The sequence below is a fragment of the Lucilia sericata genome, unplaced genomic scaffold (assembly GCF_015586225.1).
Source record: "Lucilia sericata isolate MDLA Ls3-8-SP2 unplaced genomic scaffold, ASM1558622v1 Contig000994F_arrow, whole genome shotgun sequence".
NCBI lineage: Eukaryota > Metazoa > Arthropoda > Insecta > Diptera > Calliphoridae > Lucilia > Lucilia sericata.
In genome coordinates, this window is record NW_023994977.1 from 93,280 (window position 1) to 113,576 (window position 20,297).

The 20,297-nt window shown below is 31.0% G+C and overlaps 1 protein-coding gene and 1 long non-coding RNA gene across 2 annotated transcripts in view; one reads left to right on the forward strand and one right to left on the reverse strand.

The window, feature by feature from the left end:
• The first annotated feature begins 1,706 nt into the window (after positions 1-1,706).
• LOC119609502 lies at positions 1,707-17,424 on the forward strand. Its single transcript, XM_037964315.1, has 4 exons — positions 1,707-2,437; positions 14,855-15,875; positions 15,943-16,207; positions 16,573-17,424. The coding sequence occupies exons 1-4, from the start codon at positions 2,338-2,340 to the stop codon at positions 16,810-16,812; spliced, it is 1,626 nt and encodes a 541-aa protein (XP_037820243.1). The 5' UTR covers positions 1,707-2,337; the 3' UTR covers positions 16,813-17,424.
• Positions 5,476-20,297, reverse strand: part of LOC119609507 — a 41,106-nt gene continuing 26,284 nt past the window's right edge. Inside the window, exon 4 of the long non-coding RNA XR_005231931.1 lies at positions 5,476-5,560. This is a non-coding gene — a long non-coding RNA (uncharacterized LOC119609507). The remainder of the gene's footprint in view (positions 5,561-20,297) is intronic.

Genomic DNA, 20,297 nt, shown 5'->3' on the forward strand with positions numbered 1-20,297 from the left:
GATAGATAGATAGCTAGATAGATAGATAGATAGATAGATAGATATATATATAGATAGATAGCTATATAGATAGATAGATAGATAGATAGTAGATAGACTAAGATAGATAGATAGATAGATAGATAGATAGATAGATAGATAGATAGATAGATAGATAGATAGATAGATAGTAGATAGATAGATAGATAGATAGATAGATATATAGATAGATAGATAGATAGATAGATAGATAGAGATAGATAGATAATAGATAAGATAGATAGATAGATAGATAGATAGATAGATAGATAGATAGATAAAGATAGATAAGATAGATAGATAGATAGATAGATTAGATAGAAGATAGATAGATAGATAGATAGATAGATAGATAGATAGATAGATAGATAGATAGATAGATAGATAGATAGATAGATAGATAGATAGATAGATAGATAGATAGATAGATAGATAGATAATAGATAGATAGATAGATAGATAGATAGATAGATAGATAGATAGATAGATAGATAGATAGATAGATAGATAGATAGATAGATAGATAGATAGATAGATAGATAGATAAGATAGATAGATAGATAGATAGATAGATAGATAGATAGATAGATAGATAGATAGATAGATAGATAGATAGATAGATAGATAGATAGATAGATAGATAGATAGATAGATAGATAGATAGATAGATAGATAGATAGATAGATAGATAGATAGATAGATAGATAATAGATATAGATAGATAGAAAGATAGGGCCAAAGAGGACATTTAAATCGCAAGCCCGTCAGATTCTATTCGGTAAAATTTCAAACTTATGAACTTTAAAAATAACCAACCGTCTAGTAATAACAGATATGTATATTTTTCCTTTTTTTCCGCAATATCTCTACCATGAACCGGCTGGATTTTTTAAAGTTGTTTTGCTATGATTTCATGATTTAAGTAAACAAACACAGTCAAAGAATGCTAAAGAAAACAACTGAAATCATAAAATCTTTGATTTCACTACTTGACAAGTAACTATATGTTTTTAATGATTAAAATTCCTCTCCATACATTGTCCCTAATCCTAACCTATACTTTTATATATTTTTCTTTAAATTCTAGTTAATTTTTTTTCTTTTGGTAATAAATATTTCACATTTTCTTTGAAAAAAACAAAATTCATTGAATTTTTCCCGGGTATAATATAATGCGCATATGCGTACTTAATATACAAAATTCATTGATGAAAATATGTGTCCTATCCCAATAGCCAACCCCCCTCCACCGAAAAACATACCAACCAATTTTGACTAAAAATTATAATCACTGCATGCAGCACAATTCAAGCGACAGACACACACAAAGAGTACAAATTTGTGACAAATACAGAAAATAGTTCGGAATGAAAATTTTGTTTTTGTAAACGTATACTTTCATTCCTTTTAAATCTTTTGTTTTTTTTTTGGCAAATTGTTGCGCCAGTGATGTTGTTAATAATACCACCCCACAATACAAAAAAAAACATAGAACTATTTTCGTTCTTTAACAAAGCTTACGAAGTGAAAAAGCGCCTGCGCCAAATAACGAAGCTATATGGATTACATACACCAGAAAAAGGGGCCTCATTATGGTTTTCTTATAAAATCTACTAAAGAGTCCGAACTCTCTACATGTTAACAGAATGCGGAGGTGTTGTAACATTTTGCGTCACAAATACGAACGAATCGTGGTTTAGAAAAATTTTCAACTGCGAAAACAGTACAACGGGAACATTGAACGACAACGTATCGAAAAAAACGAACCGAAAATCAAACTAAACATTTAACGCTCGAATAACCAACTTTTAACATACCAAAGAAAAAAAACACAAATTAAATAGAAAAGCTCATTTAATATTACAGTTGATAAAGAAACCACCATCAAGAAGAAAATTTGCCAACTAAGCATAGGATATACAAAAAATAAAATTCAGAAACGAACGAACAAACGACCCTCTACCATATAGAAAAATCAAATTTTTGGCAGACATATTGTACTTTAAATTAAAACAAAGAAAAAATAATTAATTTAACAAAAAAAAAAAACACCTAGTGTTTAAATTCAAAGAAAAGAAAATCAATATTTTGAATTCTAAAGGTTAAAGGCTTTGAAGCTGCAGTCAAACAACCACTCACTCACTCTTTCACTACAATGACCGGCCATATGGTTGCATGAAAAATAAAGAAAATCTTTAAAAATTAAAACAACAAATATTTAAGAGAAAACTGATACTTTTATTATAATCAAATTGTGATTTGTTTATAACTTATTAAAAAAATTCGAGGAAAAAGTTTTAGTCAGCAATAAACAACAATATGTTTGCAGCAATAGTGGGCGATATCCAATTGAAAACACTTGTGGCCCTTATTATATTGCTTAATATTCTGGGTCAATGCGAAATGTCAATTTATCCAGGTAAGTTAAAAATAAATTTCTATACTTAAATTGTCTTCTTTTATAAAAAATAACTACTGTAATATATGTACATACATACAAACCCCAATTCAGCCCTTATAAACTGCAGTTTTAGAGCAAATTTTCCTTTACACCGCTAATATCCTTTCTCATCTTAAAATAATTCACCTTAGTTGGAAAATATATATGTATTTATGAAAAACAAAAACAATTTACAAAGTAACCCTTTAAAGTTAAATGCGGTTTTTAAAACAAACTCAAGATTGGTTTTTAAAACAAACTCAAGAGAGACCTCACCATTTGACCCAAAGACTATAATAAATGAAGAGTTAATATAATAAGCAAATTTATGGTTCAGTTCTAGATTAGTTCATTTTAGTTCTAATTAATTTCTAGCCTTACTTTATTTCTAGTCAGTTCTAGTTCAGTTCTAGTTCAGTTCTAGTTCAGTTCTAGTTCAGTCTAGTTCTAGTTCAGTTCTAGTTCAGTTCTAGTTCGTTCTAGTTCAGTTCTAGTTCAGTTCTAGTTCAGTTCTAGTTCAGTTCTAGTTCAGTTCTAGTCAGTTTTCTAGTTCAGTTCTAGTTCAGTTCTAGTTCAGTTCTAGTTCAGTTCTAGTTCAGTTCTAGTTCAGTTCTAGTTCAGTTCTAGTTCAGTTCTAGTTCAGTTCTAGTTCAGTTCTAGTTCAGTTCTAGTTCAGTTCTAGTTCAGTTCTAGTTCAGTTCTAGTCAGTTCTAGTTCGTTCTAGTTCAGTTCTAGTTCTAATTCAGTTCTAGTTCAGTTCTAGTTCAGTTCTAGTTTCAGTTCTAGTTCAGTTCTAGTTCAGTTCTAGTTCTAAGTTCAGTTCTAGTTCAGTTCTAGTTCTAGTTTCAGTTCTAGTTCAGTTCTAGTTCAGTTCTAGTTCAGTTCTAGTTCAGTACTAGTTCAGTTCTAGTTCAGTCTAGTTCAGTTCTAGTTCAGTTCTAGTTCAGTTCTAGTCAGTTCTAGTCAGTTCAGTTCTAGTTCAGTTCTAGTTCAGTTTCTAGTCAGTTCTAGTCAGTTCTGTTCAGTTCTAGTTCAGTTCTAGTTCAGTTCTAGTTCAGTTCAGTTCAGTTCTAGTTCAGTTCTAGTCAGTTCTAGTAGTTAGTCAGTTCTAGTTCAGTTCTAGTTCAGTTCTAGTTCAGTTTCTAGTTCAGTTCTAGTTCAGTTCTAGTTCAGTTCTAGTTCAGTTCTAGTTCAGTTCTAGTTCAGTTCTAGTTCAGTTTCTAGTCAGTTCGTAGTTCAGTTCTAGTTCAGTTCTAGTTCAGTTCTAGTTCAGTTCTAGTTCAGTTCTAGTTCGTTCTAGTTCAGTTCTAGTTCAGTTCTAGTTCAGTTCTAGTTCAGTTCTAGTTCAGTTCTAGTTCAGTTCTAGTTCAGTTCTAGTTCAGTTCTAGTTCAGTTCTAGTTTCAGTTCTAGTTCCAGTTCTAGTTCAGTTCTAGTTCAGTTCTAGTTCAGTTCTAGTTCAGTTCTAGTTCAGTTCTAGTTCAGTTTCTAGTTCAGTTCTAGTTCAGTTCTAGTTTAGTTCTAGTTCAGTTCTAGTTCAGTTCTAGTTCAGTTCTAGTTCAGTACTAGTTCAGTTCTAGTTCAGTTCTAGTTCAGTTCTAGTTCAGTTCTAGTTCAGTTCTAGTTCAGTTCTAGTTCAGTTCTAGTTCAGTTCTAGTTCAGTTCTAGTTCAGTTCTAGTTCAGTTCTAGTTCAGTTCTAGTTCAGTTCTAGTTCAGTTCTAGTTTAGTCTAGTTCAGTTCTAGTTCTAGTCAGTTTTCTAGTTCAGTTCTAGTTCAGTTCTAGTTCAGTTCTAGTTCAGTTCTAGTTCAGTTCTAGTTCAGTTCTAGTTCAGTTCTAGTTCAGTTCTAGTTCAGTTCTAGTTCAGTTCTAGTTCAGTTCTAGTTAGTTCTAGTTTAGTTCTAGTTTAGTTCTAGTTCAGTTCTAGTTCAGTTCTAGTTCAGTTCTAGTTCAGTTCTAGTTCAGTTCTAGTTCAGTTCTAGTTCAGTTCTAGTTCAGTTCTAGTTCAGTTCTAGTTCAGTTCTAGTTCAGTTCTAGTTCAGTTAGTTCAGTTCTATTCAGTTCTAGTTTAGTTCTAGTTTAATTCTAGTTCAGTTCTAGTTCAGTTCTAGTTCAGTTCTAGTTCAGTTCTAGTTTTGTTACTAGTTCAGTTCTAGTTCAGTTCTAGTTCAGTTCTAGTTCAGTTCTAGTCAGTTCTAGTTCAGTTCTAGTTCAGTTCTAGTTCTGTTCTAGTTTGTTCTAGTTCTGTTCTAGTTCAGTTCTAGTTCAGTTCTAGTTCAGTTCTAGTTCAGTTCTAGTTCTGTTCTAGTTCTGTTCTAGTTCAGTTCTAGTTCAATTTTATAACAAGTTTTTAACAAATTATATCAGTATTGGATCATTATGTGACAGACATTACCCCATTTTCCAAAGTATGACCGAATGTTCTAGTTCAGTTCTAGTTCAGTTCTAGTTCAGTTCTAGTTCAGTTCTAGTTCAGTCTAGTTCAGTTCTAGTTCAGTTTCTAGTTCAGTTCTAGTTCAGTTCTAGTTCAGTTCTAGTTCAGTTCTAGTTCAGTTCTAGTTCAGTTCTAGTTCAGTTTCTTAGTTCAGTTCTAGTTTAGTTCTAGTTAATTCTAGTTCAGTTGTAGTTCAGTTCTAGTTTTGTTCTAGTTCAGTTCTAGTTCAGTTCTAGTTCAGTTCTAGTTCAGTTCTAGTTCTGTTCTAGTTCAGTTCTAGTTCAATTGTATAACAAGTTTTTAACAAATTATATCAGTATTGGATCATTATGTGACAGAACATTACCCCATTTTCCGAAAGTATGACCGAATGTTATTTTTTATTGTTTTTAGAATATAATCATTATGTTTCCATTGAAATTGTCAAATTTGACAGTCCTGACAGTTACAATATGTAAGACGCACATATGTTTGCAAAAATGAAAGAAAAAACGTTTAATATAGTATATTCCCATATAGAAATGCTCTCATTCTCTTATTTTATATATACAATTATAAATATACAAATACATATATAAGCAAATACCTAGGTACGTCTGAATTTTATGCAACAACCCATTTTATTTTTCCATTCATTTTATGGTTTCTTCCACCTTTTAAACATTCAGTGACTGCAAAAAAAAAAAAAACAATATGTAACTACCAACAAATATACACATGTAGTACGTATGTATTTATCAGTTAATAAGAAAAACAACAAAATAAACTACAAAAAAAAAACGTAATTCAGTTTAAAAATATTGTGTAAATATGTTTACCGAATGTTTTTGTGTATAAAGAAAATATGTGTTTTTTTTCACCTTCTGTAATTCCCTTTTTTCTAACAATCTAACCGAGAACTAGCGAATTACTATCATCATCATCTTAAAACGAAGTTATAATATTTAACTACAAATTCAAAATTCTAACAACAATAATAAAACAGCAAACAAATAGATGTAACGTTTACACAAACAAACAACTAGTGTACGAACGACTTGTGTCGACATTTAGACGACTTCCGCTTCTAACTGTTTCCAATTTGAAAGTTTCTCGTTAGAAGTACAAGTGAATGTGTGTGTAGATGAGATAAATTCACTTATACAGTTACTATAACAAGATGTACACGAGCAAAATTTTTGCGTTGAGGATGTTGGGGAAAGGTAGGGAGGATGCCAGATTTATTATTGATTTTGGCTGATTTATGACATTTACATTCTATATTACTTCCTTTATTTAGAGAAGACTAAGAAAGTTATTAATTTGTTGAAAAAATATTATGGATGTTTTGCTCTAAGTGATAACTCATGCTCTATAGTCCAGACTGTATTTTGTCTAGTCTATAGTCCGAATTATAGTCTAGTCAATAGTCAGGACTATAGTCTAGTCTATAGTCTGGTCTATAGTCTGGACTATAGTCTAGTCTGTAGTCTGGACTATAGTCTATAGTCTGGACTATAGTCTATAGTCTGGACTATAGTCTATAGTCTGGACTATAGTCTAGTCTATAGTCTGGACTATAGTCTAGTCTATAGTCTGGACTATAGTCTAGTCTATAGTCTGGACTAGTCTGGACTATAGTCTAGTCTATAGTCGGACTATAGTCTAGTCTATAGTCTGGACTATAGTCTAGTCTATAGTCTGGACTATAGTCTAGTCTATAGTCTGGACTATAGTCTAGTCTATAGTCTGGACTATAGTCTAGTCTATAGTCTGGACTATAGTCTAGTCTATAGTCTGGGACTATAGTCTAGTCTATAGTCTGGACTATAGTCTAGTCTATAGTCTGGACTATAGTCTAGTCTATAGTCTGGACTATAGTCTAGTCTATAGTCTGGACTACAGTTCTAGTCTATAGTGTGAACTATAGTCTAGTCTATAGTGTGGACTATAGTCTGGACTATAGTCTATAGTCTGGAATATAGTCTAGTCTATAGTCTGGACTATAGTCTAGTCTTTAGTCTGGACTATAGTCTAGTCTTTAGTCTGGACTGTAGTCTGGACTTTAGTCTAGTTTATAGTATGGACTATAATCTAGTCTGTGACTAGACTATAGGCTGGTCTATATATAGCCTGGACTATAGTCTGTAGCCTGGGACTATAGTCTAGTCTATAGCCTGGACTATAGTCTAGTCTATAGCCTGGACTATATAATGAAACATTCTACATTAATCCAGTGAAGGGCTACGTTAGCTCGTAAACAATGAAAAATTTCATTGATCAAGTGATGAAATTCATGTCTGGAGTGCAGCTTTTTCTCTTAGTGTAGTCTATTCTATAGTCTAGTCTATAGTCTGGACTATTGTGTTAACTATAGTCTAGTCTATAGTCAATACTATAGACTAGTCTATAGTCTGAACTATTGTCAAGTCTATAGTAAAGTCTATAGTCTAGTCTATAGTCAAGTCTATAGTCAAGTCTATAGTCTAGTCTATAGTCTAGTCTATAGTCAAGTCTATAGTCAAGTCTATAGTCAAGTCTATAGTCTTATCTAGTCTATAGTCTCGTTATAGTCTAGTCTATAGTCTAGTCTATAGTCTAGTCTATAGTCTAGTCTATAGTTAGTCTAGTCAGTCTATAGTCTAGTCTAGTCAGTCTATGTCTAGTCTATAGTCTAGTCTAAGTTAGTCTATAGTCTAGTCTATAGTTCTAGTCTATAGTCTAGTCTATAGTCATAGGTCTATAGTCTAGTCTATAGTCTAGTCTATAGTCTAGTCTATAGTCTAGTCTATAGTCTAGTCTATAGTCTAGTCTATAGTCTAGTCTATAGTCTAGTCTATAGTCTAGTCTATAGTCTAGTCTATAGTCTAGTCTATAGTCTAGTCTATAGTCTAGTCTATAGTCTAGTCTATATCTAGTCTATAGTCTAGTCTTGTCAGTTAAGTCTAGTCTATAGTCTAGTCTATAGTCTAGTCTATAGTCTAGTCTATAGTCTAGTCTATAGTCTCAGTCTATAGTCTAGTCTATAGTCTAGTCTATAGGCTAGTCTATAGTCTAGTCTATAGTCTAGTCTATAGTCTAGTCTATAGTCTAGTCTATAGTCTAGTCTATAGTCTAGTCTATAGTCTAGGTCTATAGTCTAGTCTATAGTCTAGTCTATAGTCTAGTCTATAGTCTAGTCTATAGTCTAGTCTATAGTCTAGTCTATAGTCTAGTCTATAGTCTAGTCTATAGTCTAGTCTATAGTCTAGTCTATAGTCTAGTCTATAGTCTAGTCTATAGTCTAGTCTATAGTCTAGTCTATAGTCTAGTCTATAGTCTAGTCTATAGTCTAGTCTATAGTCTAGTCTATAGTCTAGTCTATAGTCTAGTCTATAGTCTAGTCTATAGTCTAGTCTATAGTCTAGTCTATAGTCTAGTCTATAGTCTAGTCTATAGTCTAGTCTATAGTCTAGTCTATAGTCTAGTCTATAGTCTAGTCTATAGTCTAGTCTATAGTCTAGTCTATAGTCTAGTCTATAGTCTAGTCTATAGTCTAGTCTATAGTCTAGTCTATAGTCTAGTCTATAGTCTAGTCTATAGTCTAGTCTATAGTCTAGTCTATAGTCTAGTCTATAGTCTAGTCTATAGTCTAGACTATAGTCTAGTCTATAGTCTAGTCTATAGTCTAGTCTATAGTCTAGTCTATTAGTCTATAGTCTAGTCTATAGTCTAGTCTATAGTCTAGTCTATAGTCTAGTCTATAGTCTAGTCTATAGTCTAGTCTATAGTCTAGTCTATAGTCTAGTCTATAGTCTAGTCTATAGTCTAGTCTATAGTCTAGTCTATAGTCTAGTCTATAGTCTAGTCTATAGTCTAGTCTATAGTCTAGTCTATAGTCTATTCTATAGTCTAGTCTATAATCTAGTCTATAGTCTAGTCTATAATCTAGTCTATAGTCTAGTCTATAATCTAGTCTATAGTCTAGTCTATAATCTAGTCTATAGTCTAGTCTATATTCTGGACTATATTCTAGTCTATAGTCTGGTACATTCTTTTGTATATAGTCTTGTCTATTGTCTAGTCTATTATCAAGTCTATAGTCTAGTCTATAGTCTAGTCTATAGTCTAGTCTATAGTCTAGTCTATAGTCTAGTCTATAGTCTAGTCTATAGTCTAGTCTATAGTCTAGTCTATAGTCTAGTCTATAGTCTAGTCTATAGTCTAGTCTATAGTCTAGTCATGTCTAGTCTATAGTCTAGTCTATAGTCTAGTCTATAGTCTAGTCTATAGTCTAGTCTATAGTCTGTCTATGTCTAGTCTAGTCTAGTCTATAGTCTAGTCTATAGTCTAGGTCTATAGTCTAGTCTATAGTCTAGTCTATAGTCTAGTCTATAGTCTAGTCTATAGTCTAGTCTATAGTCTAGTCTATAGTCTAGTCTATAGTCTAGTCTATAGTCTCGTCTATAGTCTAGTCTATAGTCTAGTCTATAGTCTAGTCTATAGTCTAGTCTATAGTCTCGTCTATAGGTCTAGTCTACAGTCTAGTCTATAGTCTAGTCTATAGTCTAGTCTATAGTCTAGTTATAGTCTAGTCTATAGTCTAGTCTATAGTCTAGTCTATAGTCTAGTCTATAGTCTAGTCTATAGTCTAGTCTATAGTCTAGTCTATAGTCTAGTCTATAGTCTATAGTCTAGTCTATAGTCTAGTCTATAGTCTAGTCTATAGTCTAGTCTATAGTCTAGTCTATAGTCTAGTCTATAGTCTAGTCTATAGTCTAGTCTATAGTCTAGTCTATAGTCTAGTCTATAGTCTAGTCTATAGTCTAGTCTATAGTCTAGTCTATAGTCTAGTCTATAGTCTAGTCTATAGTCTAGTCTATAGTCTAGTCTATAGTCTAGTCTATAGTCTAGTCTATAGTCTAGTCTATAGTCTAGTCTATAGTCTAGTCTATAGTCTAGTCTATAGTCTAGTCTATAGTCTAGTCTATAGTCTAGACTATAGTCTAGTCTATAGTCTAGTCTATAGTCTAGTCTATAGTCTAGTCTATAGTCTAGTCTATAGTCTAGTCTATAGTCTAGTCTATAGTCTAGTCTATAGTCTAGTCTATAGTCTAGTCTATAGTCTAGTCTATAGTCTAGTCTATAGTCTAGTCTATAGTCTAGTCTATAGTCTAGTCTATAGTCTAGTCTATAGTCTAGTCTATAGTCTAGTCTATAGTCTAGTCTATAGTCTAGTCTATAGTCTAGTCTATAGTCTATTCTATAGTCTAGTCTATAATCTAGTCTATAGTCTAGTCTATAATCTAGTCTATAGTCTAGTCTATAATCTAGTCTATAGTCTAGTCTATATTCTGGACTATATTCTAGTCTATAGTCTGGTACATTCTTTTGTATATAGTCTTGTCTATTGTCTAGTCTATTATCAAGTCTATAGTCTAGTCTATTATCTAGTCTAGTGTATAGTCTAGTCTATAGTCTAATCTTCAGTCTAGAGTAGAGTCTAGTCTGTAGTCAAGTATATAGTCTAATCTATAGTCTAGACTATATTCTTATGTATAGACTAATTGTCTAGTCTATTGTCTAGTTTTTAACCAAGTCCATTGTTTTGTTTATTGTCTATTATGTAGTCTAGTTTGTAGGCTGTCTGTTGTTTAGTCTATAGTCCCGACTAGAGTCTAGTCCTTAGTATAATTTGTAGTAGAATTTTACCCAAATCTGGTAACATTATATGTATTCCAAAAAATACATGAGTAAATTGTATATTAACGGGTCTCGGTGTGTCTATAATTTTACTGCAGCAGTCAGTAGTAGGCCACTCAACAAACAAGTGCCTACCCTTACAAACACACTTCTCCCTACCTTCTTCTTCGCCTAATTTGGATATTCGTGGTTAAGTGATAATGGTGGTGGTTGTTGTTACCAGTATTCTAAATGGTAGGGGGCCTTTACGTGTTTTCATTTCGTTCATTTACGTCACAAAACCTGTATCGTATATAGAATCTTTTTCTTTTTTTTTTACATATATTATATAAAGAATATATGTATATAAATGTATATACATATGTATGTATATGAATATATGTATGTATAAGTATTATTGGCCATTATAAGTCCTAAAGAAGAAATCCTTATATTATTGTACGTGTAAAATAGATTTACATTTATACAAATATACTTCTGCCATATACCAGTGTACAACCAATATTTGTAGGTATTTAAATTTTCAATGTTTTACGTAGTTTTTCATCATTCCTAAGAAAAAAAAAAGAAAACTATATTTACAATTATATACGTATAGAATCCAATATAGAAATGCTTTTCGATTTGTATCATATTATATATTTATTCCTTTGTTTTTGTTGCTTATTTTTTATACTCTTGATTTTTACTTTTTTTGGGAGTCTAAAAATAGATATTACAAAAATAGTAGTAATATCCTTTTTTTTAATATATATAACGAACGTGTTTTCTTTGGTTATGGACTTGAGTTAATTATCTCTTAACACGTAAAGGCTAATAAAAGTGAATTTTTGTTGAATGTTTATTTTGTTAGTTTTTTTTTTTTCGAATATTTTTAATTTTAACATACGTAGACTTTATGACTTTTTTTCTTTGTTTTTTGTTGTTGTTTTTTTCAGGGTGTTGCACCTGGCTGGGGTAGAGTTACTAAAAATAGTTCTTATAAGTATTTGTATACATATGCTAATAGTTATTTTGGTGGCAATGATATTTAAATATTCATAAATCTATAACAATTTGTTCAATATGTACATATTTATATGAAATTAATGGATACTTGGAAATGATTAGGAAATTATAGAAATATATTAAATAATTAGTGGTTGGAGTTATTTAAATTAGGGAAATTGGAAATGTATGTATGTATAAGCATATATTAAGAAACATTATTTATTAATACGCATTTATACAGAGTTAATATAATAAAAATTGATTTAAAAGCACTAGCCCCTTGAGTAGTGAAAAAAGAAAGATATGTATATTAAGTCAAACTCTTAACAGGTTAGTTCAGTAACTAGTCACAAGTATGCTAAAAGGTGTCAATTCATCATCCGCCTTGTTTATATGACTGAAATGTCAAAATTAAAATCTCCAAAGAACTATAATATGCTATATAAACTCCTCAGTTTGAGTACAATCTAGCTGTTATATAGTATATAGCCTAGTCTTTGGTCTAGTCAATTGTCTAGCCTATAGTGTAGTCTATGGTGTAGTCTTTAGTGTAGTCTATAGCCTAGTCTGTAGTCTGGTCTATAGTCTAGACTATAGTATAGTCTATAGTATAGTTATAGTCTAGTCTATAGTTCTATAGTCTAGTCTATACTTTGGTCTATACTCTTGTCTAGTATACAGTTTAGTCTATAGTCTGGTCTATAATCTAGTCTATAGTCTTGTCTATAATATAGTCTATACTCTAGTCTAGAGTCTAGTCTATAGACTAGACTATAGACTAGACTATAGACTAGATTATAGACCAGACTATAGACTAAACTATATACTAGACAAGAGTATAGACCAAAGTATAGACCAGACTATACACTAGACTATAGACTAGACTATAGACCAGACTATAGACTAGACTATAGACTAGACTACAGACTATAGACTAGACTATAGACTAGACTACAGACTAAACTATAGACTAGAATATAGACTACACTATATACTAGACAATAGACTAGATTATAAACTAGATAATAGTCTAGACTACAGACTAGACTAGACTATAGACTAGACTAGACTATAGACTAGACTAGACTATAGACTAGACTATAGACTAGACTATAGACTAGACTATAGACTAGACTATACTAGACTATAGACTAGACTATAGACTAGACTATAGACTAGACTATAGACTAGACTATAGACTAGACTATAGACTAGACTATAGACTAGACTATAGACTAGACTATAGACTAGACTATAGACTAGACTATAGACTAGACTATAGACTAGACTAAGACTAGACTATAGACTAGACTATAGATTAGACTATAGACTAGACTATAGACTAGACTATAGACTAAACTATAGACTAGAATATAGACTAGACTATAGACTAGACTATAGAATAGACTATAGACTAGACTATAGACTAGACTATAGACTAGACTATAGACTAGACTATAGACTAGACTATAGACTAGACTATAGACTAGACTATAGACTAGACTATAGACTAGACTATAGACTAGACTATAGACTAGACTATAGACTAGACTATAGACTAGACTATAGACTAGACTATAGACTAGACTATAGACTAGACTATAGACTAGACTATAGACTAGACTATAGACTAGACTATAGACTAGACTATAGACTAGACTATAGACTAGACTATAGACTAGACTATAGACTAGACTATAGACTAGACTATAGACTAGACTATAGACTAGACTATAGACTAGACTATAGACTAGACTATAGACTAGACTATAGACTAGACTATAGACTAGACTATAGACTAGACTATAGACTAGACTATAGACTAGACTATAGACTAGACTATAGACTAGACTATAGACTAGACTATAGACTAGACTATAGACTAGACTATAGACTAGATTATAGACTAGACTATAGACTAGACTATGGGCTATACTATAGGCTAGACTAGACTAGACTAGGCTAGACTATAGACTATAGACTATAGACTAGTCTAGACTATAGACTAGACTAGACTATAGACTATAGACTATAGACTATAGACTATAGACTATAGACTATAGACTATAGACTATAGACTAAAGACTAGACTAGACTATAGACTAGACTAGACTATAGACTAGACTATAGACTAGACTATAGACTAGACTATAGACTAGACTATAGACTAGACTATAGACTAGACTATAGACTAGACTATAGACTAGACTATAGACTAGACTATAGACTAGACTATAGACTAGACTATAGACTAGACTATAGACTAGACTATAGACTAGACTATAGACTAGACTATAGACTAGACTATAGACTAGACTATAGACTAGACTATAGACTAGACTATAGACTAGACTATAGACTAGACTATAGACTAGACTATAGACTAGACTATAGACTAGACTATAGACTAGACTATAGACTAGACTATAGACTAGACTATAGACTAGACTATAGACTAGACTATAGACTAGACTATAGACTAGACTATAGACTAGACTATAGACTAGACTATAGACTAGACTATAGACTAGACTATAGACTAGACTATAGACCACACTATAGACTAGACTATAGACTAGACTATAGACTAGACTATAGACCAGACTATAGACTAGACTATAGACTAGGCTACAGACTAAACTATAGACTAGAGTATAGGCTACACTATATACTAGACAATAGACTAGATTATAAACTAGATAATAGACTAGACTACAGACTAGACTATAGACTAGTCTAGTCTATAGTCTAGTCTATAGTCTAGTCTATAGTCTAGTCTATAGTCTAGTCTATAGTCTAGTCTATAGTCTAGTCTATAGTCTAGTCTATAGTCTAGTCTATAGTCTAGTCTATAGTCTAGTCTATAGTCTAGTCTATAGTCTAGTCTATAGTCTAGTCTATAGTCTAGTCTGTAGTCTAGTCTATAGTCTAGTCTATAGTCTAGTCTATAGTCTAGTCTATAGTCTAGTCTATAGTCTAGTCTATAGTCTAGTCTATAGTCTAGTCTATAGTCTAGTCTATAGTCTAGTCTATAGTCTAGTCTAGTCTAGTCTATAGTCTAGTCTATAGTCTAGTCTATGTTCTAGTCTATAGTCTAGTCTATATTCAAGTCTATAGTCTAATCTATAGTATAGTTATAGTCTAGTATATAGTTCTATAGTCTAGTTATAGTCTAGTCTATGTATATACTTTGGTCTATGCTCTTGTCTAGTCTGGTTTATAGTCTAGTATATAGTCTAGTTTATAGTCTATTGCCGAGTATGTAGACTTTTTACAAATTATTAATAATACCATTCCTTCTCTCCAACTTCCAGGTCTCCGACGAAGACCTCTGCAACAGGCACCCGCCTCATTCGAAGTCAATTCGGACTTTCTAACCCAACTAATGGAAGAGAATGCCCGACGACGTTTACAACAACAGTTCGAACAACATTTAGAATTAATTAATATGCAACTAATGCGACAACGTCAGCGAGAAGAACGTTTACGTGAACGTTATCGTCAACATCAATTAGCAGCCATGGCAGCAGAAAATGAAGAATACGAATACATGCAAAAGATGAAAGAACAAAATGAGAATAGTCTCAATAATAATATACAACAATATGACCAATATGATAATACAAATCCAGATTTCTCCTATAAATATCCCACGATTAACAGTTTGGAAAATCAAAGAGGAAGAATTAAGTTTGCCGTGCCACCCACCGATTTGCGTTACTATGAGGTGGACGATGATAGAAACGAAGATGAAGAGGCTGGGGAAAACAACGAAGTAACTGTGATTAGAGGAGAGAATGATGGTGATGTTGATGCTGACGACGCTGCTGAAGTAGAGGGCGTGGAGGTGGATAAGGAAGAAGATTTAGATTCTAGAGTGTTAGAAGAATATGAAGAATATAAACCTAATGAGGAGGAGCAAAATAATAACAATAAGGAAGGTAAAAATGGCGAAATAAAGAACTCGGTGGGATCAACTATGATATTGTCACCAGCACAAGCTGGTGTAGCGACACCAACAAGCGGTAATACCAATTTCCATAGAATTAAACCACAGACAGCAGCGGCCGCAGCAGCAGCTGGTGTTAATACCCTAAATGTACAGCAGACACAAAATGGTGTAGCACCAGCTAGACAGGATATTACCACCCTCATCGATAAATTGCATCCAAAAATCGAACAAACACCACAGGCCGAAATGAACGAGGGTCATATGGTGCTGAGGGAACATTTAGGCATGAAGGGAGAAATGGGCATGTATGTGGTGGCTTTAATAGCGGGTGTTAGTGCTGCGGCTACAGTGGGCTTATTCGTTTTGGGAATAGCCTGGTATACGTAAGTTTTTTAACAAAAAATATTTTGTTTTACAGAAGAATTTTTACGTTTTTTGTGTGATTTACAGTTTCCATAATAAAAGCAAGGCCGCGGCCGATGTTGAATATCCCGCCTATGGTGTAACGGGTCCAAATAAAGATATATCGCCTTCGGGTGATCGTAAATTGGCTCAAAGTGCTCAAATGTATCATTATCAACATCAAAAACAACAGATTATTGCTATGGAAAATAGGCAAAATAATGAAGAAAACTGTGAAATGTCCTATGTGGAAAGTGATGATGATAATGAGGAGGGTGATTATACTGTTTATGAGTGTCCTGGTCTAGCTCCGGTAAGTGATGTTTGTCGTTTATTTAATATACGTATAAGTTTTTGAATCTGGATTCAGTATATAAGATATGCTTTTTAGAATTTTGTTATTTAATATGATCAATATTAAGTCCATTAATATCGGAAGTATAATCAAAATTCCAAATTAGGTTTTTCCCATATTTTCGGTTTTATCTCGAGCTATATGTTCTGTATATAAACAAGATGTATATGAAAAGAAAGATATTTCATAGACCTTTCATTTCATATATATATAGTGTATAGAAGTAAACTATGTGTTCGACATATATCAGAATATATTGTGGACTTTTCTACTCATTTCTTTATGCTAATTTACTTTTTCTGTTTGCTTGCTTATTCTAATAGACTGGTGAAATGGAGGTTAAGAATCCTTTATTCTTGGATGATACACCCGTAACACCCGCTTTAGGCAATCATCCCATAACACAGGTTTCAGCCCAGCAGCCTACGGTTAAAAAGCTCTTTGAGAAGACACATAGTACCACAAATACCGCGTTGCCAACTAACACTACATTAGCAGCAGCAGCCGCCGCCATCACCGCAGCGTCTTCCGAGGATAAAAAACAAAAGAAAAGTAAGAAGTAAATTCCAAAAAAAAATTTTTTTTGCTAAAATATATACTTTTCTTCTTAAAGTTTTGTAAAAAAAAGTACTAACTATACAAAAAGAAACGTAAAATCCTTTTTTTAAATTTTACAAAACCAACATTTCTTTTAACCGAAAAAATCACTCTATTGGTTACATAATGACTCTCTATAACTAACAAATTTTTCATCTCAACCTTGTATAACAAAGGAAACCTTTAGAAACATTATATTATCTTGAACGATATGAAAAAGATTATATTAGTTATAGTATTTCATTATATAATCAATGGCTAACTGAACCGTAATACTTTTGGTATTTGAATTATTTGAGTTAAACTCTGGTAACCAAGGAATTTAATTCCTTTAATTTAACAGTTGAGAAAACAATTCAATTATAAAAAAAAACAACACATTTTATTCTTAAACTAAGTTATATTATTAGTATTTTTTTTTTAGATTTAAGTTTAATCTTTTCCAAATTTCTTCCTTAACTATAAGTAAAATAATAAAAATTTATTATTAAATTATTAAAATAACATTAAAGAAGAATCAACACTTTAACAATCTTTACCAAAAAAAAAAAAAAATATATGTACCAAAGACACATTTTTCCAAAAACTATATATACTACGCGCACTACAAAAAAAAAAAAGTTATCCGAGCCTCCGATTTTTTAATTTTCAAAATAAAGCTTTATTTTTTTTTTTTAATCATACCAAACAAAAATTTGCCTTCATAAAAGAATAACTAATTAATTATAAAATGAAAAAGAGTTGAAGAATTTGAAAAATGTATAAATTATTATTTTTTTAGGTTATCCAAGGTGAAAGGTTGACATTAGATAACTAACAATAATTTTCAGCTAGTGTCAACCTTTCACCATCCAAAAATGTACTAGACTATAGTCTAGAATATGGACTGTATAATACAGTATATACAAGTTTATATTCTGTGGTCTATAACTCTATTCAGTAATCAAGACTAAATATAGTCCAGATTATAAATTAGTCTATATATAGTCCAAATTTTAAACTACTTATACTAGAGTCCAGACTACAGACTTAACTATGGTCTAAACTATAGCCTAGACTATAGATATAGGCAATAGTCCAGACTATTAATTGGTTTATAGTCCAGACTATTGATTACTGTTGGTCAAAGGATACATTAGAATATAGTCCTGATTATGCTTATAGTATAGACCAGACTATGATTAGACTATTGCCCAGACTATAGAGTAGAATACAGTCTAGATTAGACAATAGCCTAGACTATAGATTAGACTACAGTCCAGACTATAGTCCATACTTTGACATGACTATAGACTTTACTATAGTCCAGACTATAGACTTGACTCAAGTCTAGTCTTTACTATAAACCAGACTATTTCTGTACAGATTGTAGATTTTACTATAGTCAAAACTATAGACTTGACTATATATTAGACTATAGACATTACTATAATCCAGACTATAAGCTTAACTATAGTCCAGGCTATAAACTTGACTAGATTAGACAATAGCCTAGACTATAGATTAGACTACAGTCCAGACTATAGTCTATAATTTGACATGACTATAGACTATAATATAGTCCAGATTATAGACTTGACTGAAGTACAGACTAAAGACTTTACTATAATTCTGACTATTTTTGTACATATTATAGACTTGACTATATTCCAAACTATGGACTTGACAATAGACTTTACTATAATCTTGACTATAGTCCAGACTATGGACTTAACTATAGTCCAGGCTATAGACTTGACTATAGTCCAGACTATAGATTTTTTAACTTAACTATAGTTCAGACTATAGACTTGACTATAGTCCAGACAGTAGACTTGACTATAGTCCACACTATAAACTGTTCTATAGTTTAGACTATAGTCTAGACTGTAGTCCAAACTATAAATAGTTCGGACTGTGGACTTGACTGTAGTCCAGACTATAGATTTGACTATAGTGCATTCTATAGACTTGACTATAATCCAGATTATAAATAGGATCTGACTTTAGTCCAGACTATATACTTCACCATAATCCAAATTATATACTTCACTATAGTCCAGACTATAGAGTTAACTACAATTCAGACTACTAGAGTTGACTATTATTCAGACTATAGACTTGTTTATAATTTAGACTATAGACAGGACTCTAGTCCAAACTATAAACTAGATAATAGTTCAGACTTAAAAAAAAATTGAAGATCCCAGACGTTTAAAATTTTAAAATCACAAAATAAATCAGAAAATTTCCTTTCTTTGATCAATAAATTCCCTCAGAAAGAAATATTCTCATTTAGTTCCTCGATGTTGTGTGATTTCTGTGACAGATAATCCGATTTAGAAAAAAATTTCTTTCGATCAAAAAATATTTATATTATAACAAAATTAGCTAATTGGATTATAATAACTTTCTGAATCAATTTTGATAAATCTTTAATCAAATATTCCACGTGATCTAATGATTTGAGTCAATTTTAACCTTTTCGTTGACTTTGGTTCAAAATAAATTTAATTTTAAAAATGTTTATAATTTTTTTAAACATTCTATTGTGTATTTTAAAAAAGAATTATTTAAAATTAAGCAAATTGTATAAAATTTGCTTACAAATTATTATTATTACAAGAATTTGGAAGAATTTTGCCATTTTGATTTCCAAGGTATAAAAAGTTAAAGACATCAAGGAACTGGCAGAAGAATTTTATTTAAAAAAATTAAGTTTATTTTGTATATTTTTTTTATAAATTAAAAACTAATCTAAATTTGTAACTAACTATGCATGAGTCTCTATGGATTGCTCATTTCATCTAAAAAGGAAAATCATTTTAAAAAAATCTTGTAACTAAAGCCAAATTTGAATTATAAATCCAATTTAACTTACATACTACTCTTTTTAAGCACCTAATTTAATGTATTTATTTATAATTCCAAAACTAAATTTAAAAAAAAAAAATTAAATACTAAAAACACTGACTTACTAAACTAAACTTGTAAATTATTTTTAGCAAAATTATTAACTTAAAAAATACAATTTTTTTATAAAATTTTTTCTATTTAAAAGCAAAATTTAAATGTGTATAAAACAAAATATATATATTATATAAACTTAAAACTAAACTTAAATATTCCTCCTTTGTATAACTTGAGCATTTCATTTTTTAAATGTATTTTAGATTTAAATTAAAAAAAAAAACTTTATCATACTAGAAAACCAAAAATCAATTATTTTTTTATAAAATACCTAAAAAAATATATAGCATGAAAAGTGATTTGTAATAACTATTAATTAAAAAAAAAAATACTACGAAATTAAAAAAAACATCTGTGTCAATTTTCCACACGATTCAATTTCTTTTTCAAAAAAAAAAAAAATCTATACAAATAATTATTTTAAACTGTTTTTATTAAAAATTTATGAAAAAACAAAACCATTTTAAAAAAAATATATTTTAGTTTTCATTTTTAATTTATT